At 41.4% G+C, this 16033-nt stretch overlaps 1 protein-coding gene across 1 annotated transcript; it reads left to right on the top strand.

Moving 5' to 3' along the window:
- Positions 1–2693: 2693 nt before the first annotated feature.
- rgmb (repulsive guidance molecule BMP co-receptor b) lies at positions 2694–13026 on the top strand. Its single transcript, XM_041787480.1, has 3 exons — positions 2694–3195; positions 8208–8761; positions 10898–13026. Exons 1-3 carry the CDS (start codon positions 3078–3080, stop codon positions 11654–11656), a joined length of 1431 nt encoding a protein of 476 aa, XP_041643414.1. The 5' UTR covers positions 2694–3077; the 3' UTR covers positions 11657–13026.
- Positions 13027–16033: the final 3007 nt, after the last annotated feature.

Here is a 16033-nt window from a genome sequence, read left to right as displayed (position 1 = left end):
ACAACTTGTTTTTATCTGTCAAATGTATTTAAAAGAAAGCAAAAATTAAAGAGAGAATGCTTTTTAACCGTTCAACCTTGTCATGTTTTTTTGAAAACTGATTTTTAAGGTCTCGGTCTTTTCTCGGCCTTGGTCCTGACTCAGTCTCGACCCCCAAAAGTCTTGGTCTTGAATAGTGTGGTCTTGAGTACAAACCTCTGAGATCAATATAACCTTGTCTTAGAGGGGTAAAATATGTGACCTTTATTAAAAAAGGACGTCGTTTTTGTTGCAGCTGTTCAGAATAAGCTTTGCCCATAGAGGTCACCAAAAATAACACAACCCATAAGTTATTGGTAGGAGCTTTAAGTTTCAACTTTAAACATTAAAACCTGTTTGATGATATAGTCTGGACAAAAAAAATCCTGATTGAGAGGAGTCAAATCTGTGATGGTTACTCACAGACCACTCATCTGAGACACCGTCTCTTTCAGAGACTAAACCCCTGTTTAGGGTTAGGTTCCAGGTTAAGGTAATGTTAGGATGCCAAAAGTTAAAAGTCCTGGCCTGCAAAACCTGATTATAGAATTTTTAATAAAGTAGTGTAAACAGTCTATTGACAGGAATAAAGCTCGTTCTACGTGAAAACACGCTAACGCAGCAAGGTATCTCATGCAGCTCTGTTAGCTGCATAAGCTTTGAAGATAACATAGCTGAAGCTAAGCTCACAAAGCGGCTATGTAAGTACATTATTGTAGCTACGTTAGCTTTAACTATGTTTGCTGAAACTCACATTGCTAAAGCTAATTAGCTACGTTGGCTCATGTAGTAACATTAATTATGTAGCTAGCATAGCTAAGTTCACTTAAGCTAAAGCTAATGAAGCTTAAACTAGCCACCGTTTGTGTAACTAGTTCTAAAATATGACTGTACTTAATTTAATCCCAGATTAGACTTCTGACCTTTTCTCTGTTTTATTTAGCCGATGAAATGTTCAGTCTGCAATGTTTGCTGTGTAGTTATTTCAAGATTGTTACTGTCAGACTTTGTGAATAAAGTTGAATTAAATAAAATCTAAAATTGTATCAAATTATAATAAACCAATAAACCAATAAACAAAAAAGTGCCAGCAGCATGTCCCTTATTAATACAGATATAATCATCTAATTATTTTTAACCCCTAGATGGGCACTGATTTGTTATAGTAGTTGGCAGCTAGCTTGAGCTTCATCTGAGTAGGTTAAAAATCTGTTTTCCCTGTAGTGTAGGGCAGTGGTTCTCCAATGGTGTGCCAAGGCACACTAGTTTGCCTTGAGGCAAGTCTAGGTGTGCCGTGGGAATCTGTACCATACGTTATTACTACAACTTTATGGCAGGTACTGTAACCAGGCCTGCGCACAGACCTGGCTGGACTCCTGAAAACACCCAGAGAATGGGTTTGTGATTTATTGATGATATCAGTGTATGTGTGTTGGATCAGTAGCATTGGTACTAACATCCTGTTAAGAGTTTAAAAGCTTGGCAAGCTATTATTGGGTTAAAATTGGTGTTGAAATTATTTCATGCTATTTTTAACTGAGTTAACCAGTTTTTCTACCCATTTTTGCCACTTCTTTTGACAGCTTAAACCATTTTGCTGCTTTATTTAGCATTATTGCCACTTCTTATTACTACTTTTGACCCCTTTTGCCACTTTTTTAAAACTTTTTGCCACATTTAACCCATTTTTTCTATCTTTTTGCTCAATTTTGCTTTTGTCTGGCCATTTCTTGCCATTTCTTCCCATCACTTTAAACCCCTTTTACCCCCTTTTAACAACTTTAACCCTTTTACCACTTTTCTGCCACTTGTGATCTATTTTGCCAACTTTCACTCACTTTTACTTTTGTTTGACAACTTTATTGCCCAATTATGCCCTTATTTATCACTTTTAACCCATTTTACCATCTTTTTACAACATTTGACCCTTTAAACCACTTGTAACCCACTGTTGCCACTATTTTGACACTCTCAAGAAGTTTTTGCCAATTTCAACCCATTGTCTGGCCACTTTTTTTTTTTTTTTTTTACCAATTTTCACCCATTTCTGAATTTTTTTGGCCACGTTTTGCCCAATTTTGCAATTTTTTCCATCACTTTTAACCCATTTTTGCCACCTTTTGCCCACTTTTCCCATCTCCATGATCCCCCACTTGGCTGGGCCCCAGAAAGATCTCCCCTTTATCCCCCTTATAGGCCACCATGACTGTAACATTATTTAAAAAGTCTATTTTGTATCGATTTAAATATGGTGTGCCTTGAGATTTTGGCTTAACCCTAGGTGTGCCTTGGGCGAAAAAGTTTGAAAACCACTAGTGTACTTTGTAGATCCGTAGTTCTGCTCAAGCAGATAAGCTAAATAATAAAAGAAAATCTTGGCAGAACAACATCGGAAACCCATTATTATCTTCTGTAAAAAGGGTTTAATGGCATCTTCCCAAAGTTTTACTACTTTTATGTGCTGCCTCCTCACTACTCTGGACTGCGCTCACTCTCTCTCTCCCAATGTGAGTGTGCTTGGCAGAGAGAGAGAGAGAGAGAGAGAGAGAGAGAGAGAGGTGGTAGGCGGGTTTTCCGCCATCAGGGTTTGGTTGATTCTCTATTGATTTGTCGGGGGGGCAGAGGAGGAGGAGGAGAAAGTGAAAGGGGAGGAGTGGAAGAGAAACCCCGGCCTGCGGAGGAAGAGAGAGATGTGATTGTGCGTGTTTGGGACGAGAAAGCAGAGCACGGAGTGACCGACACCAAGACAAAAGTCCTCCCGCGGACGCAGCGTGCTCCTGTCACGTGCTGCCGTGGATTTACACCCACAGAAAAGTAAAAGTGTCGTCGGAGTGACTTCTGTTCCTACTTTGTTTTTCCTCCTCTCTTTGCCTTTCCTCCCCCTCCGCCCTGCATTCCGCGGAGCAGCTGTGTTTTAATGCCCCTGCGCACCCGAGGAGGAGAGAAAGGAGAGAAGAGTGAGGAAGAAGAAGAAGAAGAAGTGAGAAGGCCTGGACACCACCCCTCATCGCCCCTCGGGAGTCTGTGCTCTCTCCCCTCCTGGCCCTGCATGGACGGGGATGGGGAGAGCCGGATGCTGTTGCCGCGGGGCTGAGCGCCTCGCCTCCCCGTCTCTGGTGCGCCGCTTCCGGCCACTGCTGCTGCTGATCATCGTTCTCTGCTGCGGAGCTCAAATAGGTAACTAACTACACTTTAACGGAACTAGTGTGCTAAAACAGCAACTAATCGGATATTTTATGCACCTTTTCATCAAATTACGCACTGATTTCTGTACACCACACCTGGCAGTCTCTTTTATTAATCCTCATACTGTATTATTATTAAGTATTTGTTATCCTTGAGTTGGGCCCACTGCTGCCTGACAATGGCTCTCATTCCAGCGGCAGTGCAGCAGTCTAAGCACGGATCGAGTTTCTCCTCCTCTCTCCTGGGCCGTCATTCTCCTGTCTGCCCCTTAATGGCTCATGGAGGAGGGGAAGAGAAGGGAAGAGAGGGTGACTTCCTCTCCTCATGTGCACATATGACAGAAAGCAGCTTTAATCAGAGCAATATCAGTTAGAACAGAATCTTCTCCAAGTGCAAAGAAGACCAAAAAGTTGGAAATGAAGCTGTCCTGTGTTTAAAATCTGGCAACACTTCATTGGAATGCACTTTGCATGCAGAAAATTGTCAAAATAGATCCCAGGAATAGTATTTTAGTTCTGAAATAATGGAAGTAGAGTACAAAAAAGCTTTTTGGAATAGTGTAGTGTTGATGGTTGTCCATGTTAGGGGGGAAACATCAAACTCAGGAATGTACTCACAGAAAACCAAAGGATATTGACATTTAAAATGTAAAATATTAACTTTTTGCTGCTTTATAGAGGGATGATGCATGGATCTCCTGTTTGCACTGTGTCATTCTAGTTTAAAATTAATATGTTTAACTCTAAATAAGACACAGATGCATGCTTCATTCAAAAAGCTGCCCTCTTCCCAGAAGCCAGCTGTGTGTTGCAGTGTGTGCAGGGGGTCCGCTGTTGTGGCGGCTGTCTGTTGAGCAGTCACACCTCCAGTAATTAGTTTAACACGGCTCAGGCAGCAGGACAAAACGGCCCCTGCTTGGTGGGAACACAGAGACCCACTCCACATTAAAGACCCTGTTGGCACCTTCTACTCCATGTGCGTCATGTGGAAAGAATGTGTTATTTTTGTCAAAACAGAGTGTTTTATTTGTTAAAACTTGTACGCTTCAAGGTGTTCAGACATATTTCATTGTGTCTGTTTGGACTGGGAGGCAGGAATGTCTGACTATTGTTCGCTCCTCTGAGTGTCTGGTGTCGAGTGTGGCTGTAGTGAGCTTCTGTAAAGCTTTGTGTCTCTAAGCTTGCTGGAGCTGTTTGTGTGATTTGAGCTCAGTGTGCGAGAGAGTGCACACAACAAGGTGATCAATAAGCACTTCACAGAGCCGTCCCCCTTCAGTTTGAGAGATGATCCCAGCAGATCCTCCCTTGATCTCCGGAGATCAGAGAAGTTGGAGGCTTGTCGGGTGGGGAGACAAAGAATCGAAGCTGCAGCTGGAGGATCTTTTGACCTCTGTCTGATGGGACTGAGGGAGCCTGGGGATGTGATGAGGAGAGGCGAGTGGGGAATCAGACAGAGAGGGCTGCAGGCTGAAAACACAACAGAGTCCTGCTGGATCAGGATAGTGCTGATGAGAGGAAATGATTGGAGCTCAGGAGGAAAAACAATCTGTAAAGACCTGTGAAGTGATAGAAACAGCTGGGAGAGAGGTATGGAGAGAGAATATTGTATCATATTGTAAAGGAGGGTTTTTTTTTTTTACTGGAACTTACCCTGGGGAATGAAATACACCAGGCTCTGGGTGTGTTAAATGACCCCTCCTCACATGAGGAGTCCTTTATTCCCTTCATAACTCTATTTTCAGCTCAATTCAGTATTCATCAGCTTGACAGGAGTTACCACAAATTGCTTATTTATATGCACAGATTGGATTTTCTTTTGAAAGTACAGTTGTGCATGCTTAGAAAAGGGGCTTAGGAGGAGGGTTTCACAAAGGAGGAATGATAGAAAGCCTTGAAGACCAAATTTATGCTTTGGAATCCTCTTTTTGCCTGCTGTGCAGGCTCACTTTTGGGAATTTTATGAAACTTCTGCAGATACTTCCTCTCAGAAAGGTTTCAAGATTTAATATTAGTCACAGATTTAATCCAAAATGCTTCAGTTTCAGGCCAAACCCTCTTCATGTTATGTCACAGGTCTCTGAATGAGTGCTTTTGTGTGTTTTTCATGCAGCTCATGATTCTGATACCCTTCGAAAGAGAATAAACCTGCTCTGATTAGATTGCGAGCGGTATTTAGGTTCTGCAGGGCAGATAGGAGGGAGAGAAGGAGGCTGCAGGAGCGCAAGTCCAAGACGCACAATGTGTCCTCAGTACTCAGACTGTCTGTACAGTGGTGGCTGGCATGGCCAGCAGCCTGTATGTGTGTGTGTGTGGGTTAGTGTCAGTATTTAACAGGCAGGAGCGAGATTCTGAAGCATGGTGTGAGTGGGGGTCTGTACTTGCACCCCTGTTCTCACAACTCAGAGCACTACTGCCCCCAAATGGCAGCGCCTGACTCCATCATACCCTCAAAAAATCAAATAAACATTCAAAGAAGAGCGTCTGTGTGCATGTCAGAGGAGACATTAAAAGAATCAGTTGATTTCAGTGGAAACAAGTTCTCTCTGGTGGCTATGCTTTTGATCGTTCCACCATCTAAAGATCACGGAGTGTTTGTGCTTTTAACGGAAGCACGACTCACATTCTTTCTAAGAAAGCCATTTGTGTGTCTTTGCAACTGCCCATACACTGCAGAGCCTCTCTCTGGCCTAATCTAATAGGAGCATGCTGTGACTGATGCATTAGGTCTGGTCTCTAATCTCTCTCTCTCTCTCTCTGGCTCTCTCTCTCTGATGATCAGTGATATAAAAGGCTGGGTTGACCCTTGTTGTAGCATTAGATAAACCATCAGGGACCATTTTAGACAAAAAAAAGTATATTTTCAATAGGTATAAAATGATAGAAAAATCTGTATTTTGGATGCATTTCTCTGGTGCTTACCTCTAAAGAAGAAAAAGTGTTGTTTAAAGCTTAATGTAATTCTATGATTGTTGGGTTTTGTGCTTTAACTATGCAGTTTTACAAACAAGATGTGGCAAACTGAGGCAAGGCAATAACTCTACTTATTGAGCATCCTACACAGCAATTTAAAGGTCTTTACAGAGCCAAAATCAAGGCACTGACTGATTATTTGCCCAACCAGTTATTGAGGCTGATTTTTGACATTTGGCCAATTATCTGTATTGGCATTTTATTTCACTGATTATTGATGATTATACCCTCCTGAGACCAGAACTTTATTTTGTATGCATTTATATCTCCTACTTATTTGAGATTAGTAGGACCTGATAAGTCCTACTGAACTTTGTATTTCAATTTGTAGTTTTCAAAAACAATGATGTCCTCATATAAGGACAGTGGGTCTTTTTACAGTAGAACAAAGTGAAGACACAATTTTAATACATTATGGACAGTTCTACCAAAATGATGCAAAAACAATGTTTAAAGTATACTTAATTAAAAAAGGTATTTTCTTTCCCTAAAGTCTTTTATTACTGTATATTGACAGACACTTAAAGTCCCTGTAAAAAATGTAAAATGATCAACAAAAATCCTCTATTTAGGTTTATTGTAGCAGTTCACCTTGTCATGAACTAACAGGCCAAATTTCAGTCATGAAAATTTTTCTTGGTTTATAAAATTTAACTTCAAAATCCTGAAAACTGAAGAACTAAAATCTTCTCTAGGATGGTGTGGGCATGTCGCATAAATAAGCTGAAGCCACACTCACTCATGATAAATACAATATCTCAAATTAAAAACAAGACCAGGTTAAAACCTAGTACAGTATATGGCTGACTGCATCTATCTGAAATGCCTGTTGAAATGCCTGACTGAATTGTGTGTTCTGGCAGAGTTACTTTTTGTAGAGGTGTGTGATTGTTCTGTCCCTAATGTCTGTGGGTTTGAGAATTTAAGGGTCCTAATTCCTGCTTTTTTCAGAGATCCGAAAAGCCGGCTCTTTCAGGTTTCAAATGGCTCTTCAATCAGTACCACTTTGGCTTTGACGTTAGAAAAATTAAGCATTTTTGTATGCCACAATTGATTTAACTGCATGTTATTTTTTCCAAAAACTGTTGGACAAAATTCTTTTATTCTCACAAAAGAAACAATTTTAGCCAATGCTTGATACAAAACTATATTTTTTTTACACAATCAAGCACCAGTTCTGTGACTTTTGTGTTGAATGCTTTAAGTTTTTTTTAAGTGTCACCAGAGTACTAGCCAATCAACACTGAAGCCTGGCTGCCACTGATACAGTGAGAGTATGAAAGCACTTCCTGTTTTCCTGCTGTGCTGCTCTGTAATTGTTTCTCCCGTTGGCAGACCTAGTGATGTTTAATTTTCTACTTTTTAAAAATCATTTAATTTGACTTTTGGGACATTAGTTATTACATTTTGTCATTCTAAATGCATATTGATTTTGATTATTTTTTATCAATGTCATGATCAAATAATAATCTGCATCGGCCCTAAAAAAAACCTAAATTGGTCAGTGTCACGGTGCAAAAACAAGACAAGCATATAGAATAAAAGCTTTAAAAATGACCACAGGGTCTCACTGTGAGCTTAACACAATCAGGCGGTCTGTTAGTATGCAGAGCACACCTTGTATTGTCTTGCTCTGTCTGTCTATAATAGTGTTTGTGTTATGTGCTCCCTGACTATACAAGCAGTATTATCTCTCTGCTGGTGGAAAAAAAACCTTCTTTATCTTCTCCCTCTGGCTGCTCTTTGGTTTATTACACTTCAGCTTTATTACACTCACAGAGCAGCCGCCTGATTGATCAAGACTTTCATCCTGCAGCCAGTTCTTTTTTAAATTTTATTAGCTTGAATCGTAACAGGCCGATAGCTTTGTGTGTTTAAGTTCAAAGCCACCTACAAGCAGTTATCTCAGTTTTCTTTAGCAGAAACTTTCCATTTCTAGTTAAATCCAACTCTCAGTGTGTAATATACTCGTTTTATCAGGCTTTTAGATAGTTGTCTATCATTGCATAAACATCCATTGTTTCTTCCCCTCAGGTCAGTGCCAGGTTGCCACCCCTCAGTGTCGGATCCAGAAGTGCACCACAGACTTTGTCTCTCTCACCTCCCACCTGACCCCGGCTGTGGATGGCTTCCACACAGAGTTCTGCAAGGCTCTACGTGCATACTCAGCCTGCACCCAGAGGACCGCCAAGTCTTGCAGGGGGAACCTGGTCTTCCACTCGGCTGTGCTCGGAATCTCCGACCTCATGACGCAGAGGAACTGCTCCAGAGACGGGCCCACGTCCTCCACGCACCCCGAGGTGGTGCACGAGCCATGCAACTACCACAGTCGGACACAGCACGCACATGCACACTCCCATGCACACACGCACACTCACTCCCACACTCATATCCACTCCCACGGCCACTCTCGGCCTGGTTACCTGTTCTGTGGGCTCTTTGGGGATCCTCATCTGAGGACATTTAAGGACAGCTTCCAGACTTGTAAGGTGGAGGGGGCGTGGCCTCTCATTGATAATGACTATCTGTCAGTGCAGGTCACTAATGTCCCAGTGGTGCCCGGCTCCAGCGCCACAGCAACCAATAAGGTGAGAAAAGCACAAAAACAGGTGTTTTTATTATAATAGCACCTTTGAAAGAGTGCTTTACAAAGTGCTTTAAAAGACATGGCAAAGACAGGAACTCAGGGAACAATAACATAAACATAGGTCAACAAAAATGAAACAATTTAAAAAGAATGAGAATGACACAAAAGAACTTAAAAGGCAGTTAAAGTAGTAAGTGTTAAAAAAAGCCTTATCTCGTCTTGACTTTGGAACAACCAGGATGCCCCACCTGAGGATCTGAGGCTGTGTGTTGAAACATACGTAGGGTTGTGTATCGTTTGGGGTTTTTTGAGATGCCAGTGCTACATCGATACTTTTTTAGTGGTGCAGGTGCCCAGATGGTGCCTGAATCGATACTTTTAAGAGAAAATAAGTGTATTGAAAGTTGTCAGGGACATAAAAACTGTCTTGGTATCATAAATTCAGAGAAACATCCTTAATAGATGACAGTAGAATATAGGTTAACAGGTGTCTCTTCTTCATGGAAGAGGCTCAAGCAAAATTCACACACAGGCTTTGTGACAGAGACAAACAATAAAATAAATGTATTGGTGTGGCTGTGTCCTCAGTAGGAAAATGCCACAGAGCAGAGCAGAGACATTTCTCCAGACAACACAACTAAAGACATTCATGCTCAGCCGAAATACATCCCACAGATTCAATAACGTATTTCTTGCCTTTTTTGGAGGGGCAGAGGGTTGTATTAGGGTGGTGGAGTACCAAACTGAAGCATCAATATTTCTGTTGTAATTCGGTCTGGTAGGTATTGGATGTGTTGGTACCGCTACCATGTCGGTACCGGGTTTCGATACTCCCCTGCTCACAAGGGGTCAGCATTTCAGAAATATAACCTGGGGCAAGACCCATATGAGCTTTAAGTGATCAGTAAGATCTGAATCTCATTTTTTAAAGTGACAGAGAGCCAGTGGAGGGAAGCAAGGATAGGAGTGATGTGATGTCATCCATTAAAGCCAGTTTAAGACAAAATCTGTCAGAATCTTTAAATTTACTCTCTTAGAGAAATAAATCATATTTAAATAATGCTCAAAAACCTCCCATTACTTTTCTTACTGTCTCCTCTGCCTTCTCTCTTCTTAGACTCATTACAGTTAGTTATGTGTCTTTCTCTTGTGACTTCAGCACTGCTGGAAATTTAACTGAGTTAAAGGCAGCCTGGAGTCTGACCTCTAATAACACAGAATGATATGTGTGAAAGGACCCACTGTTTACTTACTATGTGCATGTCTGCGTCTCTTAAGTGGCTCTGCCCGCACTTATCTTAAAGTACTGTGCGTGTTAAAGGTCTGTATCCCAGTATGACAAAAATGACACAGATTCATGCACACATCACCAAATGGATGACAAGCCACACAAGGTGATCTTTGTGGTGTTAAGGAGCTTTGTTGATGTTTCCCTCGATGATCTAGCCTCTCTCGCTCAGTCGATAGCTTTAATTATTAAAACACATACACACTCATGCAGACACTTAGTCATGCGCACACTGCCACAAACTCACACACATTAAGCAAATAGCAGGTTCGCTACACTGCGGAGCTCAAGCTTTGACCTTGTGTCAGAGGTGGGGCAAGTTATTAGTCACGATTATTAGGGAGACGCACACACACATTAACAGGCCTGCAGGCTTAATGGCTTGCTAGGCCTCATTCCTCACGGCTGTCATGTGAACAAAGCAGCCATTCACCGGAACTATGATGCTAGTGCTAACCGTAATGCTCACACCACACCCTGCATCCAGCAAGGCCTCCACTCACCATCAGAGCTGGGGGGTCAGGGGTCTGCATGTTTGCATAGCTGTGTCAAATTATGACTTGTTAAAAAGTCATTTAGTAATTTCTCAAATGTGGTGTGATTACAGTCAATAACCTGGGTAATAGGTTAACTTATTTCTGAGTATTTGTGAGAGAGACATTCTACCTTATGTGTAGAGAAGCAAACAGAGAGCAGGTCTCATTATGAAGCATTCTGGTAATTTGATTTCTTCTTTAAACTAAGCTATTGATTAGTCTGCAGTTCATTTATTCTGTGTTTTTAATGTGGTATAGATAAATGATCAGTTCTTGCACCTATCATGTCACATTTCTATCTCCATTTCTTTAGATCACAATCATCTTTAAGCCGTATGAAGGCTGTACGGAGCAGAGGGTGTACCAGGCCGTTACAGACAGCCTCCCCGCAGCCTTTGATGATGGGACGATCAGCAGCGGTGACCCCATTCACACCTCTACAGGTGCAGACGGGGTGACCGGTAAAGTCCGTGCCCTGTGGATCTCTGAACGCAGCCCAGGTCGACACGTAGAGCTGCATGCCGGATACATAGGTGTAACTGTGATTGTTCGCCAGCTGGGCCGCTACCTGACCCTGGCGGTGCGGATCCCAGAGGAGCTGGCTCAGGCCTATGATGCTACCCAGGACCTGCAGCTGTGCCTGAACGGCTGCCCTAACGGAGAGCGGATTGACCAGGCCGGGCACCTTCCCCTGCCTCTCTCCCCGCCTGCGCTTGGCCTGCAGCTTCAGCAGCTGCGTCGGCCCGGCTATGCCTCACAGACGCAAGCGTCCCCCTATGGAGCTGCTCAGGTTTTTGGGTTGGAGGGGGCAAAGGAGCGCTGTAAGGAGCAGCTGGACGTGCTGGACATTTATTTCCACTCCTGTGTGTTTGACCTCCTCACAACTGGGGATGCTAACTTCACGGTAGCTGCATACAGCGCCCAGAAGGACATGGAGAGTCTTCACCCTCACCAGGAAAGATGGAGGATCTACCCTCGCAGCTCTGCGGGGTCCATCCTGTGCTCTAGTTCTCCAGCTGTGAGACGGCTCGCTGTGCTCCTGCTATGTGCTCTGATCTTAGCACTGATGTGAGGGCAGGAGTGGTGGGACTCCTGAAAGAGAGTGATTTCTGCTGCACTCATACCCGTCTTATGGAGAGAGGAAAAGACAGGTTGGACAGTCACTGGGAACTTTAGTTTTTGTAAAGGTGTCAGAGCAAGCACAGGACAAACAAACTGCATCTTTCCTGCAGATTTAGTCCTCTTGGGAACAACGCAGGATGTACCTGAGTGGGTGAAGAGAGTGTGGATTTACACTCCTGACTGTAAATAGCTTGTCTTCAGTGCACAGTGTAATGCCGTAGAGGTTTTTTGTGACATTTGTTGTGATTTTTCTTTAATACCTCAGACAGAGGATGTTTGTTTTAACAGAAGCACTTTATTTAGATTTATTTCTTTTTACAAATCCATACCAGTGTTTCTTCCTCACTCACTGTCTCCATCAAAATCACTGATGGTTCACATAATGAGGACCATGAACAATTTGGCTTTTGATCCTTTCAAAGTAAAAGCCTGTTGAATGCATGGAGCTGTGATCTTTATAAAAATGAATCATCCTTTTAGTAGCTGATGTGATTCAGCGTCTCATGTAACGTCAGTGTGTGCCGTTCTCTTTGAATGTATTATGAATTTTGTCAAAGCTAATGCTTTACTTTTATGTTGCTATATGAATTATTTTTCTCAGTCCTAATTTCAAATGAATGAGTGCGTGTACGAGTGTGGATGTGTTTTTTATGACAGAATCATGTTGCAGGTGTTCCCACCTTTTTTGCCTAGAGGCTGTGACCAAACAGGCTCAGCGTGATCTTTTGTTAATTTGAGCCAAAGAAAGTTAATTTATGGCTTTTAATGTACAAAAACATTCACAATTCACTGTGTAACCAGCACGTCTCCTCCTCACTATTTGAATGTTTCTACTGTTTCTTTTAAATGTTTCTACTGTAAACCGTTCATTCCTACTGCCACCATTGAAGAGCTGCTCCTTATTGGGATAGACACAAAACACTGCAAACCTGCAGTGTGTTGTGGGAAATGTATGCTATTTGATAGCAGACCATTCAGACTATGAGCCTCTTTAACATGTAACATTCTGTATTATTACATCCTGTTTGTTTGGCTGTGAGAGCTGGTTTTCAGTTTTTGGCATCTTGTGAGTGTCAGTTTGGTGAAGAGTGGCTGATCAATGTTGAAATACCTAACTTATTTATTATCGTAGAGTCCTGTAGAGGAAGTGAAGCTCCATATTCTTGCTGTTGGATAATAATTTAAAAATGTCAGATGTGATTGTACTGCCACCTAGTGGTGCTCTGTTGCTATGTCTGTGTTACTCAAGACGCTCAAAAAAAAAGAAAAAAAATGTGTGCAAGTGTTTTTATTTAAAAAAAACAATAAAGTCAAAATGGTTCAAGCTTACTTTCTGTTTATTTATGTCACATTCAGGAATATCACAAAGCTATTCTTCTGTAACAATCTTGACCAAACAATCATCATCCAAGTAATAAAAGAGTAAAAAACAGGCTAAAAGAGTTTTTCCTCAACATGCACAGAGCAAAAAAGTGTGTTAAGCCACCTGTCTGAGGTTAAGTTTCAATCAGATACCAGGTCTGCCCTCACAGATACACTCTGTTTTCAACTGTCACAGTGGTAAACACCTGGCTGTTAGTGAGAAAAGGCGTGCCAAACACTCAGCATGGAGAGCTGTTGCTCAATAATTCTGACAGTGAACAATGTCCCATTTATTCCATGAGATTCAAGTCCAAAACTCAGTAAAAAAAAAAAAAATGACCCCACAAAGTCAAGCACAAGACCAAGACTGTGCTCATGTATAGCAGAAATCCTCCATGTGAAGACTTCAGTCAATGAAGAGCTCTCCTCTCTTTTAAAGGTCACCCAGTGGATCAGAAGGCCTCCATCTCTGACCATCTGAAAGTTCAAATTCATTGTTAGGATCCTTGAAAAACAATAATAAAAATACTACTACTACTGCTACTACTACTACTAATAATAATAATAATAACTTTATTTAGTATAGCACTTTAAAAAAACAAGAGTTTACAAAGTGCTTTGATATGTGCAGAAGCAAACAGAAGAACAAAGCAACAAAAGCCAAATGAGACAGAACAAATTACACCAAAATAACATTAGCAGAACCCACAGTTAAATAATCTAACCAAAAACCTGATCAAGATAATAATTCAACAACATCAGAAAACTTCAGGACCCAGAAATCATGAGATACCATACAAACAAAGTGATCACAGGACATCAGAGAGCAGGCATCATAAGATACTACTAAACTAAGACATCAAAGACATCATCAGAATGCATCACATTGACATCATAAATACCAAAAAAAAAAAAAAAAAAAACACAATAGGAACCCCGGCAACAAAGGAACCCAGCTACACAGGCTGAGCCTGAGAGGACCACAATTTAAGATGTGAGAAATTAAAAAAGGAATAAAAAAACGAGACATAAAAACTTTGAAAGACAGTAAATAAAAGGTGTCAGAAATAAACAGATAAATAAATAAAGGAATACAAAACAAGCTCTATAACAATAAAGGCAGTAAAATTGCTGAAATAATGGCAAAGGTATACAAAAGGGTTTGCAAAAAGGAAGTCTGTGCTGTGAGAAACAGGTGAAAACGGGAGAAAAATGAACTAATATCTGCCTAAATGGGAAATATTTGGACTCGACGGAGATCCAAACTGTTTCCTAGTCTATGGATACTGATATTGGGCCACAAATCAAGTTTCCTGCATTTATCTGGACCTGATTTTAAGAACACAAAGTAGAGCCCAAAGGCTCACATCAGCCTGATCCATCCTTGATGGATGAGAAACTAAATTAATGCTTAAGTTTAGTGAATATGAAGCCTTAGAACAGTTCATTCTCATTTGTAACTAGTTATTAATCTACTTCTTACGTTAGGAAACCTGTGAAAACATCGCTCTGTGGTTGCTGAACGGGCTCGTAAAACTTCAGGCTGCAGACTATTTTAAAACAAGATCAGTGCACCCCGGATTTCTGACTTAATCTAGCTTGATTTTAACACCAGCTGAACTTTAACTGTATTTTTAATTTGGTGAATTCTCACAGTACAGCTCTAAACTTTCATATTTTGTCATATAAACTGTTCTAGACTAGATACTCACATATTAACGTAGCGTTATGACTCAAACCGTCTCTGTACACGTATTCCATCAGCTGAGGATCTGTACTGACAGCGGTTAACATCATTAAAATGTAGTTCTTTTTTTTGAAAAGCACTTTCAGCTGAAATAAAGCTGTTTACTGCTTATTCCCGACTGATTTCTGACACTCATCCTCTCTATAACTCTGCCGCTGGAACCGCTGACTCATGCTGTCTGTGACTTCACATGCATGTATTTACAGCCCGCCCACCCAAGTGAGAGCACGGGTGTCTGTGGAAACGCAAACTATTTTGGGGTTTAGCGTACCAAACCATACCAAACCGAACTGAATCAAACCGGACCCCCTGATGGAAACACGGCTCATGAGGATTAGTTTTAAGAAGTGACTTAAAAGATGTCACTGATTCTGCATGCCTTATATCCTCAGGTAAGTTGTTCCAAAGTCGAGGAGCCCTGGTGGAAAATGCTTGGTCACCTTTGGTTTTAAGTGTCAACTTTGGAACAACCAGGAGGTCGTTCCATCTAAGGCTGTGGCTTGGCTCGCAGGGGGTTAATAATTCTTTCGTATATCTTGGAGCTTTAAGAGTTATAAGTACAATCTTAAAACCAATTCTAAAACTAACAGGGAGCAAATATAAGGATGCTAAAATTGGGCTGATGTGATGTCTTCTGTTAAAACCAGTGAGAAGCCTAGCCGCTGCATTTTGGACAATGACACATTATGCAGGATAAACAAAACTTTTCTAAGTTGAGCTATTATTGGTATGACAGATTTATCTCTTACCACTTAATAACAGCATACGTGGTCATCAAAGTGTTGAAGACGAGGATCTTAATGAGAATAAGCCTCATTATCAGGACAACAACTATGTTTGTCCACACAGCAACATCTGGAAAACAAGAAACTTTTAAGAGAATAAGCTTGGTTTTTAAAAATCGTTCAGATAATCAAATCTTACTTCCTTTGTCGTCTTCTTCATGGCAGATCTTGTTTTGGTGACCTGATATTATAACAATATGGCGTTATATGTGTTCATGAGTGGTGAAAAATAAATGAAGGGTCATACTTTTGCTGTGACTCACACAATCCTACCTGCTGTAGCAGTATGATGTCTCCTGATCACTTTAGGCTGTCGTCTTTGAGTCACAGAGCAGCTGTATGAAGGCCAGTCTCTGGTCGCCACGGTGATGATTGCTACAGCGTTGTGGCTGCGGTGCTTACTGTTTACAGAGAGGCTGTAAGGGTAGCTGGG

The sequence above is a fragment of the Cheilinus undulatus genome, linkage group 5, assembly GCF_018320785.1.
Source record: "Cheilinus undulatus linkage group 5, ASM1832078v1, whole genome shotgun sequence".
Lineage (NCBI taxonomy): Eukaryota > Metazoa > Chordata > Actinopteri > Labriformes > Labridae > Cheilinus > Cheilinus undulatus.
This window is presented reverse-complemented; position numbering and strand designations above follow the sequence as displayed.